Source organism: Mirounga angustirostris, unplaced genomic scaffold (genome assembly GCF_029215605.1).
Source record: "Mirounga angustirostris isolate CCGP_5_RB_7025 unplaced genomic scaffold, mMirAng1.0.hap1 SCAF_6, whole genome shotgun sequence".
In the NCBI taxonomy this organism is placed as follows: Eukaryota; Metazoa; Chordata; class Mammalia; order Carnivora; family Phocidae; genus Mirounga; species Mirounga angustirostris.
In genome coordinates this window covers 43,610,632-43,624,017 of record NW_026991714.1, presented here as the reverse complement: position 1 = coordinate 43,624,017, position 13,386 = coordinate 43,610,632, and the positions used below count along the sequence as shown (strand labels likewise).

Below are 13,386 nucleotides of genomic sequence, written 5' to 3'. Positions count from 1 at the left end.
TTGTTTAAAATTTGCTTCATAGAATGATGTCCATATGAATAAAAACTAGAGTTCCTCTGTTGCAGATGTTGATGTGGGCCCAGGTGATTTGTGTAAATCATTCACAGGTGGCGAGCCTCTTTCCTAGGTTCCTTAAGAAAGTCACAGAGTAGACTCAAAGTGTGCTAGGTGGGCTTGCCTCGGTTCTACTTCAGTAATAAATATCAGAAATCCTTTTCCTTTGATAAAAATAACTAACTGAGGTCTTCTAGTTCTTCATTCAGTGTTTTCTGATCAGAATATTCTTCAATGTGCCATTCTTAAGAGAGCAAAAATCCATAGGTTACTCTGGAGTCCCCAGTGAAATGGACTCCCTAAATGAAGGACACTATTATTATTCTGCACCAGCTCACAGGTCCAGAAGTATAGACTCAGAAGGGTAAGCTTAAGAGTTCAGATCTTTAGAGGGCCTGGCTGGCTGAGTTGGTAGAGCATGCAACTCTTGGCCTTGGGGTTGTGAGTTTGAGTCCCACGTTGGGTATAGAGATTATTTAAAAATAAACAATTTTTTTCAAAAGAATTCAGATTTTTTTGGTGGGGGCAGTGGGGGAGGGACTGTGAAATTGGTGAAGGGCACTGAGAATACACTTATCCTGATAAGCACTTAATATAACACTCTGTGTTAACTGGAATTTTTAAAAAAAGAGTTCAGCTCTTTCAACACATTGAAATAGCACTGTTTTTGTTGTTGTTGCTGTTTGTCTTGTTTTAAGAAAAAGCAAGTAGCATCAAGTCCTGGCTGAAACATCAGGGTCTGTGTCTTCGCTGTCCCGAGTTTATGTTCTATTCAGCGCGGTGCATGCTTAGAGCAGGCTTGGGCCACAAAGCATCTCAAAATGACTCCAGTCCTTGAGACGGTCTCTGGTGTGCAATTTCCTGAGGATAGGAGTGGTCCTATTTTAACAAGTGATCTTTAAAAATTGAGTTTTACCTCTTCCATGTTTGAGATTAAGAGGTTTAATGACGAAGATCTGGAAGGCTCTGCCCAGTCAAGCCATTCACCATTGCTCCGGTGAATGCATGCCTCCGGGCACTCTTTCTTCCTCTGGCAAAAGTCTGATTCTGCAGCCTCTGGGCATGGTCTGTAGAGCCTGGCACTCCCCTCGGAGCCACACCCACTGTTGTCATGCAGTGAGCACACCAAACAGGTTCTCCGGGCCAGACGGCGGCTGAGGTGTCTGCCGTGGAAGGGAAGTACAGTCATGCTCACACCCGATGACACAGTGACATAAAGGAAGCAACTAGCTGAAAATAAATATAGTCACAGCACGGAGGTGGATTTCCCATGTGGAAGTAATGGAGCTCATGGGCCCCTTTCTGGCTCCACGCTTACTTTTGCATTTGTGATCTTATATATTTTTTTAAAAGAAGGCCCCAAGTTGCACAAGCTTCCAACCCCACAAAAGCTTAATTTACCTGATTATACTAAATTTTGTATTTTTTTTACATACTTACCCATTGACTTGAACAATTCTGTGGGGTTGTGACAGCCCCATTTATAGGAAAAATTGGCAGAGTTGAGAGACTTAGTTAAGGGTACACAGTTAACTTGTCCATGAATTGTGGCCACTCAGTAGGGCCTGAAGTTTTAAACTGAACTTCTTTGGATGTCTTAAGGTATATTTGTTGCTTTACCTAATTTCAAATGCATCTCCCACATTAAATGACTTGGCTCTCTTTTATTTCATGCTTGTGGAAACGTTCAGAACAAGCTTGCCAAATTCATAGCATTAGATGATAATTATGAATCATAAAAAGTCTAGTCTCTCCCATGATCTTTTGGCCTGTTCACATCTAGTGGATAGAAATTATTATTTAGAAGATCTTGTGAAAAGTGGAGAAATCAATTGGAAGCAAAAATACTTATATTAAAATTTTTTAAATAGATTTGTCAGTTTTCACCTACTTTTTAAAAAGGCTTTTGTAGTCCATAAGACGAATGTCTTGATTAATTAACAAATTTGATGTTTATATAGTTAGAGTTTCTTAGTATAAGTTTTAAGCACAGAGAAGAGTTAATATTGTTTGTCTCTAAGACTGTAATTAGCACATATTCTGAACATTCTTCCCAATTCAAAGAGCTAGCCAGGAAGGGTAGCTGAGAGTGAAAATAATGCTTGGTTGAGTCCAACACACAGACACAGAAGATATAATTGTTGAGAACCAATACACAGCACTCTAATTCTCTGGCCAGCATCAGAATCCCCTGGAGGGGGCTTGTTAAAACACAGATTACCCTCTGACCCCTCCGCCCCTGAATTTCTGATTCAGTAGGTCTGAGGTGGTATCGAGAATGTGCATTTCTAAGAAGTTAACAGGTGAGGCAGACATTGCTGGCTCTAGGACTCCACTTTGAGTACGATTGCTCTAGAACTCCTGAGTCCACAATCCTATGTGAATGCAAACCTTATTACATATTCAACCCTCACCAAACTCAGCACAAAGGCACAAAAAAGTCCACAATAGTTTTTGCCAGCCATTCTTTAGAATCTGATTGGACACCAATAGACTATCAATAGTTTGGTAACTACTCTTTTTGATCTCAACATGGGGAGATCTTTCTCGTTTGGGCTCTGATTAATAACTGGGCACTTCTGTAGAGCCTCAATAAACAGTGAGAGTTTGAAATAATGAAATAATTTGCTATGTCATTGGTCTTATGAGATGATAGCCAACAATAATCAATCAAAAACTGGAACATGGAAACTGAGCACACGGAGCGTAAGAGTTCTCCCTGTGATTACAGACTACAGTGCTGGGTTCCAGAACATCTTCAATACAGAGAGCAGTGGATGGGAGGAAAATTCAACCACTCAATTGCATATCATCGAATTCTCTGTCTGCCTTTTCAAATCTGGATCAGTGTCCCTGAACCCATTTCCCACACCATATTCTCTTCAACACAGCCAAAAATTATACTTTTTTGTACAAATATAATTTGTCCTTCACAGACTTAGCAGAAAGAACAGTCCTTAGCATTTGTTTATTTTAGTGAATAAATCAATATACTAATATTAATATATAATGTTCCTATGCATCTGTTTACCAACATGCTCACATATCCCCATTTAAAGAGATATGTTTTCCTCTATTTTTTTTTTTTTTTTACTATCTCTTATGTTTTGTCTTTTGCTGCCTCCCCTACTTAAATAGATTTCTCAAAGTAGGAAGAATTGCCTTTGTCACAGTGTAAAACCCATGGGTACTGGTACCAGGTAGGCTGCAAAAGCAACGGGTGCTCCAAAAATATTTGTCAATAATGCATAAAATAGGCCACGCTCCCTAAAGCCAAGTAGCCTAATAAACAATTTGCTCAAAATTCAGCATCATCTTTGAGAGATTTTCATCAATTTGAGCGACCCATTTTTGTTGTTGCTGGCTCTTGGCGTTTGGGGAATTAATAAAACCTAATTTTGCTCCTTGGAGGAGTGGCTGGTTCCAGGATTATGGCACAGATAATACAAGACAAGCCTGAAATGTCTTGTTGTGCCAAAAGGAAGATAACGCTCAAAGAATGAGGGAAATTATCAAAAGATCACAGGGGTCAGCTTTGAGCTACTGCCACGGCTAAATAAGGGACATTTAAAGATCAAAATAAATCTCAAGAACAACCTATTGTAACTTATTAAATAAAAGAGGAATCCATAAATCTAATATGAAGATCTAACATAAAAAGTGGGACAGAAGGAAAAACTACCTCTCAGAATAATGCCAACTAATATATATATAAAGAATGATGGAATTCTCCCTTTGGCAGCCTCATCAATGGATGCTAAAACTAGTGGGTAAAAGTGTAAGGAGTCACAGGATATATATATAGTTTCAAAGTATGTCCTCATAAGATACTTATTAATTACAAAGGGTTACTGAGTAACTTCACAATGGAGAAATCTGGGAGGCACCACCCCAATCAGCTGTCAAAGTGAGCATTGTCAGAAACGACTTATGTGCCTCCTGTTACTATGTACTGAAGGGAATTCAGCATCACTTCTGCGATCTCGCTGTCAAAGTGCACAACCTGAATCCAATCAAGAGAAAACATCAAAGGAACCAAACTGAAGAACATGCTACAAAATAACTGTCTATTTTCTTAAAATGTCAACATCAGAAAATACAAAGGAAGACTCAGGAACTGCTCCAGAGTAAAGGAAATAAAAGAGACATGACAACTGAACACATAGTTTCAGATTTTCTCTTTTTTTTTTTTTAAGCTTTTATTTATTTATTTGACAGAGAGAGTGAGAGAGCACAAGCAGGGGGAACAGCAGAGGGAGAGGGAGAAGCAGGCTCCCCACCAAGCAGGGAGCCCGACGTGGGGCTCGATCCCAGAACCCCGGGATCATGACCTGAGCCGAAGGCAGATGCTCAACCATCTGAGCCACCCAGGTGCCCCCAGATTTTCTCTTTTTAAAAAAGACATTACCGGGACAAATGGTGTATTAGTTTTCTATGGCTGCACAACAAGTGACCTCAAATTTAGTGGCTTGAAACAATACAACTTTATTCTCTTTTATTTCTGTAGGTTAGAAGTCTGACAGGGATCTTCCTGGGTTAAACTCAAAGTGTCAGCAGGGCTGTATTCCCCCTCTGGAGGCTCTAGGGGAGAATCTCTTCCCTTGCCTCTTGCAGATTTTCGAGGCTGCCCACGTTCCTTGGCTCCTGCCTCCCACTCCATCTTTAAGCCCCAAATGGCAGGCTGAGTTCCCATCTCATTGCATCACCCCGACCTCCTTTTCTGCCTCCCTCCTCCAATTATAAGAATCCTTATGATTATTATGTTGGCCTACCCAGATAACCCAGGATAATCTACTTTAAGATGGGCTGATTCACAACCTTAATGACATCAGAAACCTAAATTCCCCTTTGCCGTGCAACTTGACACATTCACAGGTTCTGGGGATTAGGATGTGAACATCTTTGGAGGGACCATTAGTCTGCCTACCACAAATGGTGCAATCTGAATAATGGCTGTGGATAAGATAATCATATTGTATTGATGGTAATTTCCTGATTTTGACAACTGTGCTGTAGTTATGTAAGAAAGTTCCCCGTCTTTAGGAAATATACATTGAAGTATTTACGGGTAAAAGAGCATCATGTCTGCAACTTAAAACATTTCTCTCTTTCTCTCTACGCAGAGAGCAAGAGTGAGAGCAGAGAAAAAGCAAATGTGATAAAATGTTAACATTTGAGGAATCCGAGGAAAGAGTACTGAAGAACTTTTTATACTATTCTTACAATTTTTCTGTAGGTCTGAAATGATGTAATAAAAAATTTTAAATGTAATCTTTATAAATAAATTTTCTATTTCTAATAAATACTTAAATTTGTGGCATATTGTTATGAATGACCTGTTAATTCTGATGGATCTTTTAAAAATCTCTTTTGAAACTTTCAGGACATTTTAGCAAGTGGTTTAATGACATTACTTGCAGTTAATTATGAACACATTATACATCGGGCAGTCTTGATTGTATTACGAAAGTAAAATCAACTATCCACACTCCTGTTGTCCCATAGCTTGGGTATTAATGCTGAGTATTTTTCATTTTGCTTTAATGTATTACTTTAAAAATGGGGTCTCGAAAAAGGTTTTTTAAAAGCAGGCAAAAGACTATAGTTACATCTTCTACCAATAGTTTCTTAGTTTTGGTAAATGTACCATGGTTATATCAGACGTTAACATGAGAGGAAGCTAGGTGAGCCAGCCCTATGCTCCTTATCCCTGATTCTAAGTAAGGGAAGAGAAAGAGAGGGAAAAACCATAGGCAACGAGAGGGGTGTGAGCTGTGTAGGGTATATGGCCCAGATGCTGAAAGACAATTCCATTCCACGTAATAATTCTGCCACTAACTGGTTCCTTAATATTGGGCAAATTACTAATATATTTAAATCCTGCCTTGATCTCTCCAAAAAAGGGATTTGAGGAACCTTATCATAAAGTACATGTACATAATAGGAAAATGGATCATAATCATGAGAGAATACGGTAAGATGCTAAAATAGTGGTTAGGGGGGCGCCTGGGGGGGGCGCCTGGGTGGCTCAATCGTTAAGCGTCTGCCTTCAGCTCAGGTCATGGTCCCAGGGTCCTGGGATCAAGCCCCGCATCGGGCTCCCTGCTCGGCGGGAAGCCTGCTTCTCTCTCTCCCACCCCCTCTGCTTGTGTTCCCTCTCTCGCTGTGTCTCTCTCTAATAAATAAATAAAATCTTTAAAAAAAAAAAATAAAATAGTGGTTAGGGTGATGGGGCAGCAAGCCATGGTTGTATCTCCTCGTTGGTCAAATGAAGACCCTCAATAAATCAGGGGCAAATGAAAGTAAATAATCATGAAGGTACCTTTAAAAACATAGTATACGGTGCAAAATACCTTGATAGCGTTAGTCCTTCCCCAGTCCTTCAGAAATGTAAGGAGGTCAACCTGACTGAAATCTATGTGGCAAAACCCATCTCTCTGGCCAGGTCTGAGCCTCTGTCTCAGCCCGACTCAGACAGCGCAGATAGCAGACTGTCTGAGCCAAGAGGGATGAGCAAGTTGTAACACAAACTTCTCTGACCCTGCTCAACATGTAATCACTGAAATCACAGTTGTTTCTACCGAGGCTTTATCTTGGACGCTGGCTCAGCAACCCAGGAACGTGTAATCCACACTAGGACAGCACATCTTCTCCAGACATTTCTGCTCATGGCTGGATTTGAGCTTACTCGGCACTAACCTCAGCTTAGAAACCACTCTCAGGAGGAAAAAATTGCCCATGCAAAGAATGGGGATCAACTGACACAGAGGAAAAATCGGATCCTACATCCTGGAAGGCAAGCACAGAATATTCAGAAAAGAATTGCAGTAGAAATTCTTTTTATATATATATATATATTTATTTATTTATTTATTTTTGAGAGAGAGGCACACAGAGGGAGAGGGAGAAGCAGGCTCTCCACTGAGCAGGGAGCCTGACATGGGGGCTCGATCCCAGGACCCTGAGATCATGAGCTGAGCCAAAGGCAGACGCTTAACTGACTGAGCCACCCAGGGGCCCCTGCATTAGAAATTTTTAACACTAGTTGCTATGGCACACAATTTGATGATTGAATTTATTTAATTATTTTTAAAAATATTTTACTTATTTTAGACAGAAAGAGAGGGAGTTGGGGGAGAAGCAGAGGGAGAGGGATAAGCAGACTCTGTGCGGAGTGCAGAGCCCAGTGGGGGGCTCAATCCCACGACCCTGAGATCATGACTTGAACCAAAATCAAGAGTCAGATGCTTAGCTGACTGAGCCGCCCCGGCGCTCCTGATGATTTCATTTAGTTACTGAAACGACAAAGGATCTCAGTACAAGTACAGAAACCACAGGCTCAAAAGCAACAGTCTGAAGCTCAAGTAGAATTTTTTGTTACTAGCCATGGTGAAAAAGGATTATGGGAGGAGAGAGAGGTGTCCTCAAAGGTATGACCAGGCACATTTCACAGAGAATCAGTTAAATTGACATACTCATGGGAACAATGCTGTATCCGAGGGTTACATTCTTGATCAAGAGCCTGATGCTCAACTTTTTATAGAAATAAATACAAACTATACTGAATTCATCACAAGCAATGCCTGCATGGCCTATATTACAAGGCCCTCTAAGGCACCAGGGTGAACAGGATGAAACACTAACCAAGCTGTTGAAATTTACCAGGCCGATTCCCAGGAGTTAGGGAAAAAGAAAGGGAACTAATGTTATCATGTGGGCCGGGAGTCAGAGGTATCTACAGAAGGGGCTGTGGGTAAAACTGGCAGACACACGCAGCGCTGGGAGCAGCGAGTGTGAGGCTGGGATGCAGAGCGGACCACGCCAGCTGGTTGCCGCTTGCGGAGCTGTGTGGTGTGTGGGTGCTGTGCCATTTGGTGAAAGACAGCGGTTTTGCTTCTCTTCCTGCAAATCCCTCCTTCGGTGGGAGTACTGAGAGAGCAGAACGATGCTGAAAGCAAGGGACAGAGGGCATTAACAAGCATCCGTAAACCTCGCTTTCTGCTCATGCAGGGGAAAAGTAACAGAAATGGGAGAATAGGCAAATGAGAAAGGTTGAGTTTACCTTTAGACCATTTAGAAAACCCAGTGACCACTTCCTGTATGCCTCCTAACCCTGAGGATGTGGACAGAAATACACAGACCGGGATCTTGGGGAGTAGGAGGGAGCTTGGGGGGAAAGGTCAGTGAGAAACACCTGATCAATAAACATGTGTCAATGCTAGAAGCCAGTACAAGGCTGGGGGGCTGGTGGACACAAGGAAGGACTGACCAATGTCAACAGAGCAGGTGACACCTTGACCTCAGGCTTTCCTGTAATGGAAAGGAGAAAGAATACCATGGACAGGGAGAAGAGTTAAAGAAATGACATGTTATAACAACACTGGAAATGTTGAGGTTTCTCTTATTTAAATTCCCAACCAGGAATTTCTTAGCTTTTATTTGACTTCTGCTAAATATTTCCTTTTCTTAAGCATGTCATTAATTTTTTAAAAAAGATTTTATTTACTTATCTGAGAGAGAAAGAGACAGAACACATGCAGGGTAGGGGCAGAGGGAGAGGGAGAAGCAGGCTCCCCGCCGAGCAGGGAGCCTGAAGGGGGCTCCATCCCAGGACCCTGGGATCATGACCTGAGCCAAAGGCAGATGCTTAACCGACTGAGCCACCCAGGCGCCCTGCATAGAATTAATTTCTATTTAGAGTATCATTTGTGTAGAGCAGATATAATCATCTTGGGGGACTCAGTACAAATATAAAGCACTCTTGCTGATAACTTCTGAACCACTGGAGCCTCTGATAGATTATTTACTAGGAAGTTTCTTATTTTTTCACTCCAGTGATTAATATCTACTTCATTTAAACCTGCTCAGTGTGAACAGGCAAAATTACCTGCTATGTACAACTGTCTTGTTTCTGGTCCCATAAGCTAAGGGCCTGGAGAGAGGTGATCTTTCATTGGGATGGGTCCTTCCTCACCCTATGAAGCAGGCACCATCTGCCTTTCTACTTGGTGGCTCTCCTGGGTGCCAGAGCTTCTTTAGCATTCCACTTTGAGCTTAGTGAAGTGGAGCTGGTGAATTCAGATTTATCAGGGGGCTAAAAATGCTTACTTTAAGGAGTAAACCTTCGGGGATATTTTGCATCAGATTATGCCAATACCAACCTTGGAGAAACTGCCGACCCGCAAGTTTTTAAAATCCCACTCATCACTTGGACAGAGTAACTAGACAGATGTGTTTGCGTTTGAATCAGGTCCTACAAACAGGTTAAGAACAGGGTATGCGTGAAAGCGAGGAACTAGTGCCCTCTAAAGCTCTCTCTGAGCAAGTCCAATCGAGGAGAGTTCAGGTTCTTCACAGGTGTCATAGTTACAAGGATTTAGAAGATCAGGAAGGTGGCAGGTCATCCGCAGGGACTCAGGGCTATGAACAGAGCACCGAAGAGGAAACCAAAGCCTTCCTGCTGTCTCCGTATCTAAAACTCTTCACCTGGCCTCAGATGACTCCCGCTGGGTCAACCCTCCAGATGGGCTGAGGCACGGATGAGCTACTCTGGCCTGCCGGCTCAGCACATCACTTACTTTTTCTCTCTATTTCCTTATGTTCGAGAGTGGTTTTCATCACCTCAAGAGACCCCCTTTAGCTGAAGTTATGGGCATATTTACAGGTAGAAAGACAACTTTTTACATACAGCTGCTAATTTAAGAAGCCCAAATAATTTTAAAATAGTCTTCAGGTGTCACTAAGCAGGCACTAATCATAGCCCAAGGGGTCCGGTACATGGCAGCCCTCGGGCCCGTGCCTGTTTTTGTAAATAGTTGTGTTGGACTCATTTGTTTACACACTGTCCGGGCTGCTTTCAGGCTGCAAGGGCAAAGTCGGTGTAACAGAGACCATAGGGCCTGTGAAACCTACAATATGTATAGTCTAGCTCTTTACAGAAAAAGTCTGCCTACCTCTGGACCACACCAAAGTATCCCCATCTGAGAAGGGGAAAAAAAGTATGTATATATATGTGTGTGTGTATTACTTGTATGTATAATATATACACACATATACACACACACACACACACTTACAGCATGTACCTGCACACATATTGGACTGTTCTCAAGGAAATAAGTCACCCAAAGAAGGTATTACAAGCAGCTTTCTCTTCATCGTACCTTTCAAAACATCCTGTCCCCAGTACCACACTCAGGCCACACCAAATATAAAGGGTTACAAATATTCAGATTTTATTATAAATAAAATACTGTTTTTTTTTTTTAACATTAAAAAAAGGCCAAGTGTTGCATTTTATTCACCACCCTGGAGAGCGAGACTGTAGAGATTAAGGCAAACGGCTAAGGTGAAGGCACATATCAAAGGGCCACCGCGGGGATTACAAGGAAGAATTCCGGAGAGCAGCTGGATACGCCCCCCGCGACCCCCAGCATTCTTCAGCAGCCACCCTGTCAGTTTTATTACATGAAATTCAGGTAACTAGAACCATACAATAAAATAATGCATATTGCAGGAGTGTAATGAAGGTATTGTCTTATAAAGAGCTTTTTATTTTAAAAATAAAATTCTGTTTAAAAATATATGACACAGATGGAGAAGGAGAAAAGCAACCAAACCAAACCAAACAAAAAAACTCCAAATTTCACTGCGGTCTACGACTGACTGGTGTGAGGCTGACCCACAGGCTAGAGGGACAACTATCCCGGCAGTCGATCTACAGTCCTTGTCCTGCGACCTTGAACAAAATGTCTCTGTTAGGAGGTGGCCCCTTACCACGAGGAACTAGCTAGGAGACGCTGATGTGAAAACTTGGCAGGAACGAGCCTGGCCTCTGGCAACAGTAGAAGCGGCCCAGGGAAAGCCAGGGGTATGCCAAGTCAAAGCCTTTGGAACCGACTCTGGTATGCAAGCAGGCAGCAGGGGAGACCCCGATGCACGGCCGCTCCCACTCTACCTGTCTGTACTCCATCCCTGGTGCCCTCTGAGTGCTCAGTGATCACACCCTCCCTTCTCAACGGACCCGTCCATAGCTCCAACTGTCGGAAAGGTCATTTCTAGCTCATTCCCAGTTAGGCCCACATTGATGCTGAAGATGCCGTTCAGCAAAACATCCTCATCCCGCCACCTCCTGTCGACCTGACACGCCTGCTCGGGAGCGGGCCTCAGGAACATCAGGCTGCAATTTCGGGGGGCGGGCCTGCGGTGGAGGAGGGTGGGAGGCACCCCTGCAGAGCGGCTGGGTGTGGAGGGAAGTGGGTGGACATTCGCGCTAGAGAATGAACATGCTGCAGACACAAGGCGCAGGGCAGAGCGATGGGGGGGCAGGTGCAAGGCAAAGGACTGCAGACGGAAGGGAAGGAGGTATACAGACACATTGTGCCAGTGAAGGGGAAAAATGAAGAAGTGAACAGACAGTGCCATTCTAGAAATAGGACCAAGTATATTTACATAAATTCCTTACTCTATAATCATGATAAACAACAACAAAAAAAACATTCACACAAAAATATAAATTTGAAATAATTAATAGCACCAGTGTGTCAGATAATAGTTTCTTTCCCCCCGCTACGCAAAGTACAAAGTTGCATAGTGTTAAAGGCGATATATATGAATCTCAAAGGTGGGTTGGTAGGAGGAAGGCGTTGTGGGGCAGAGAATCTTCATACTGTGATCTTGAAAGAAAACCACAGAGCTGAGGATCCAAAGTTGAGAAGCCAGCTAGGCAAGTCCACCTACGGGTCTTCCCTCTGCACTGAGAGGGAAGGTTTCGAATGGGTTTCAATCACAAAGTGCAGGAACTAGATGGTGCTGGCAGCTGTGTGAACTACTGAGTGCAGGGATTTGCCACCAGGATTTGGCAGGCGTGTAGAGGGACCCTAGAAGATGGGAACATCAGAAGGTAATTGAGGAATAGGGTCAAAAGTGTCATCTCTCCCCAATGGAAGAAAAAAATGGATATACGGGATCCTGACAATACAAGTTGCATATAAGTTTTATCCCTTTGCGAGGAAAGACTAGGACAAGGTGGCTTGTTTCTTGTTTGTCAAGATCTTAGGGATCAACTGCTCTCTACCAGATAACAGCAATAGTTCCAAGACTAACACACTAAAAAAGCTCTAGGTATTAGTTTGATTTTGAAAAAAAACAAAACAAAACAAACTTTAGTGGTTATCATATCCCTATTTCTTCTGTATAAATTCCATTTATAGGAATATCAGAAGACGTCTATTGGTGAGTGCAAGCTGCCCATCCAGATTTATCAGCTGCCCAAAGATCTGATAAAAAGTGTATCTTCCTAGTCAATTATTAACGTATGAGAAAATGTTCAGCCTACTTCTGCAGCCTCATTCTCCTGGAGACTGTCAGGAATAATTGCAGCCTTACCCGTGGATGGCTCAGTGTCCTATACTCAAAATAGCTAAAGCAACTGACGATGGCTCTTGACGTTCTAAATGACCAATATCTTTGGCACAGGACGTTTATTTCCTTTTGCGTAAAAGGAGGAGGGGTGGTAGATGTAGGTGCACTTTCTTTATCGACAGACTGGATATCCTGGCCATCGCACCGTGGCTACTAGTGGCCAAACTTTTCCTTCATAGAAACAAGAGTACTGAGACCGAGGAGGTTCTGCCGGTATCCAGGAGAAAAGGGAGGGCCACTTGCTCAGCCCCGGCAGACAATGGTTCTCACGAAGTGTTTACACCACTGTATGATCACATAAGATGCCACGTCCTCACGCGACTCAGAAGGGAAAGTGTGGGTAAGGGAGTGCCTTCCGTGGAAGAGAGACTATCAGATAAAACCCTCTGTTCCCGATTCATGATGTCTGACTTACTTCTCTTTAAGCTTTGTGAATTTTCCTGGTTCAAAAGGACAGTGGTGGAGAGCAGCAGAGAAGTGGGGGTCTGAAAAAATGTAATCTGTGTGTTAAGGCACTTTGTGGCCTCACAACGGCTCCCCGGTTGGGGGGTGCTGCCTTCCAGCCCTAAAAGATGACTCTAGGGCTTTTCGATGGACGGGGTGTTGAAGCAGCCAGATGGTAAGGTCTTCTTGATGTCTTCCAGGTTGCGAATGTCCTTCATGATCTCCTCGATATCTCTGTTATAGTCCATGATGGCGGCCTCCTGCTTCCTGGCTTCATTCTCCAGATCAGACACTTTCCTGTCCAGATCACTGACTTTCATTTCATCTTTGGCTTTGTTCAGGGTGCCTTCGATCTCATTGAGCTTGTTCAGGTCCACTGTGTCCAGCTGCCCTGTAGAGTCAGAAAGGACACAGGAGGAAACAGATGCACCCAGTAAGAATCATCACATCGCTCCGCAAGCACCT

The 13,386-nt window shown here is 43.0% G+C and overlaps 1 protein-coding gene across 1 annotated transcript in view; it reads right to left on the bottom strand.

The window, feature by feature from the left end:
• Nucleotides 1-285: 285 nt before the first annotated feature.
• LAMC1 (laminin subunit gamma 1) overlaps nt 286-13,386 on the bottom strand; it is a 136,062-nt gene continuing 122,961 nt past the window's right edge. Inside the window, exon 28 of the mRNA XM_045877283.3 lies at nt 286-13,312. Coding sequence (XP_045733239.1) covers nt 13,056-13,312 — 257 coding nt within the window. The 3' untranslated portion in view covers nt 286-13,055. The remainder of the gene's footprint in view (nt 13,313-13,386) is intronic.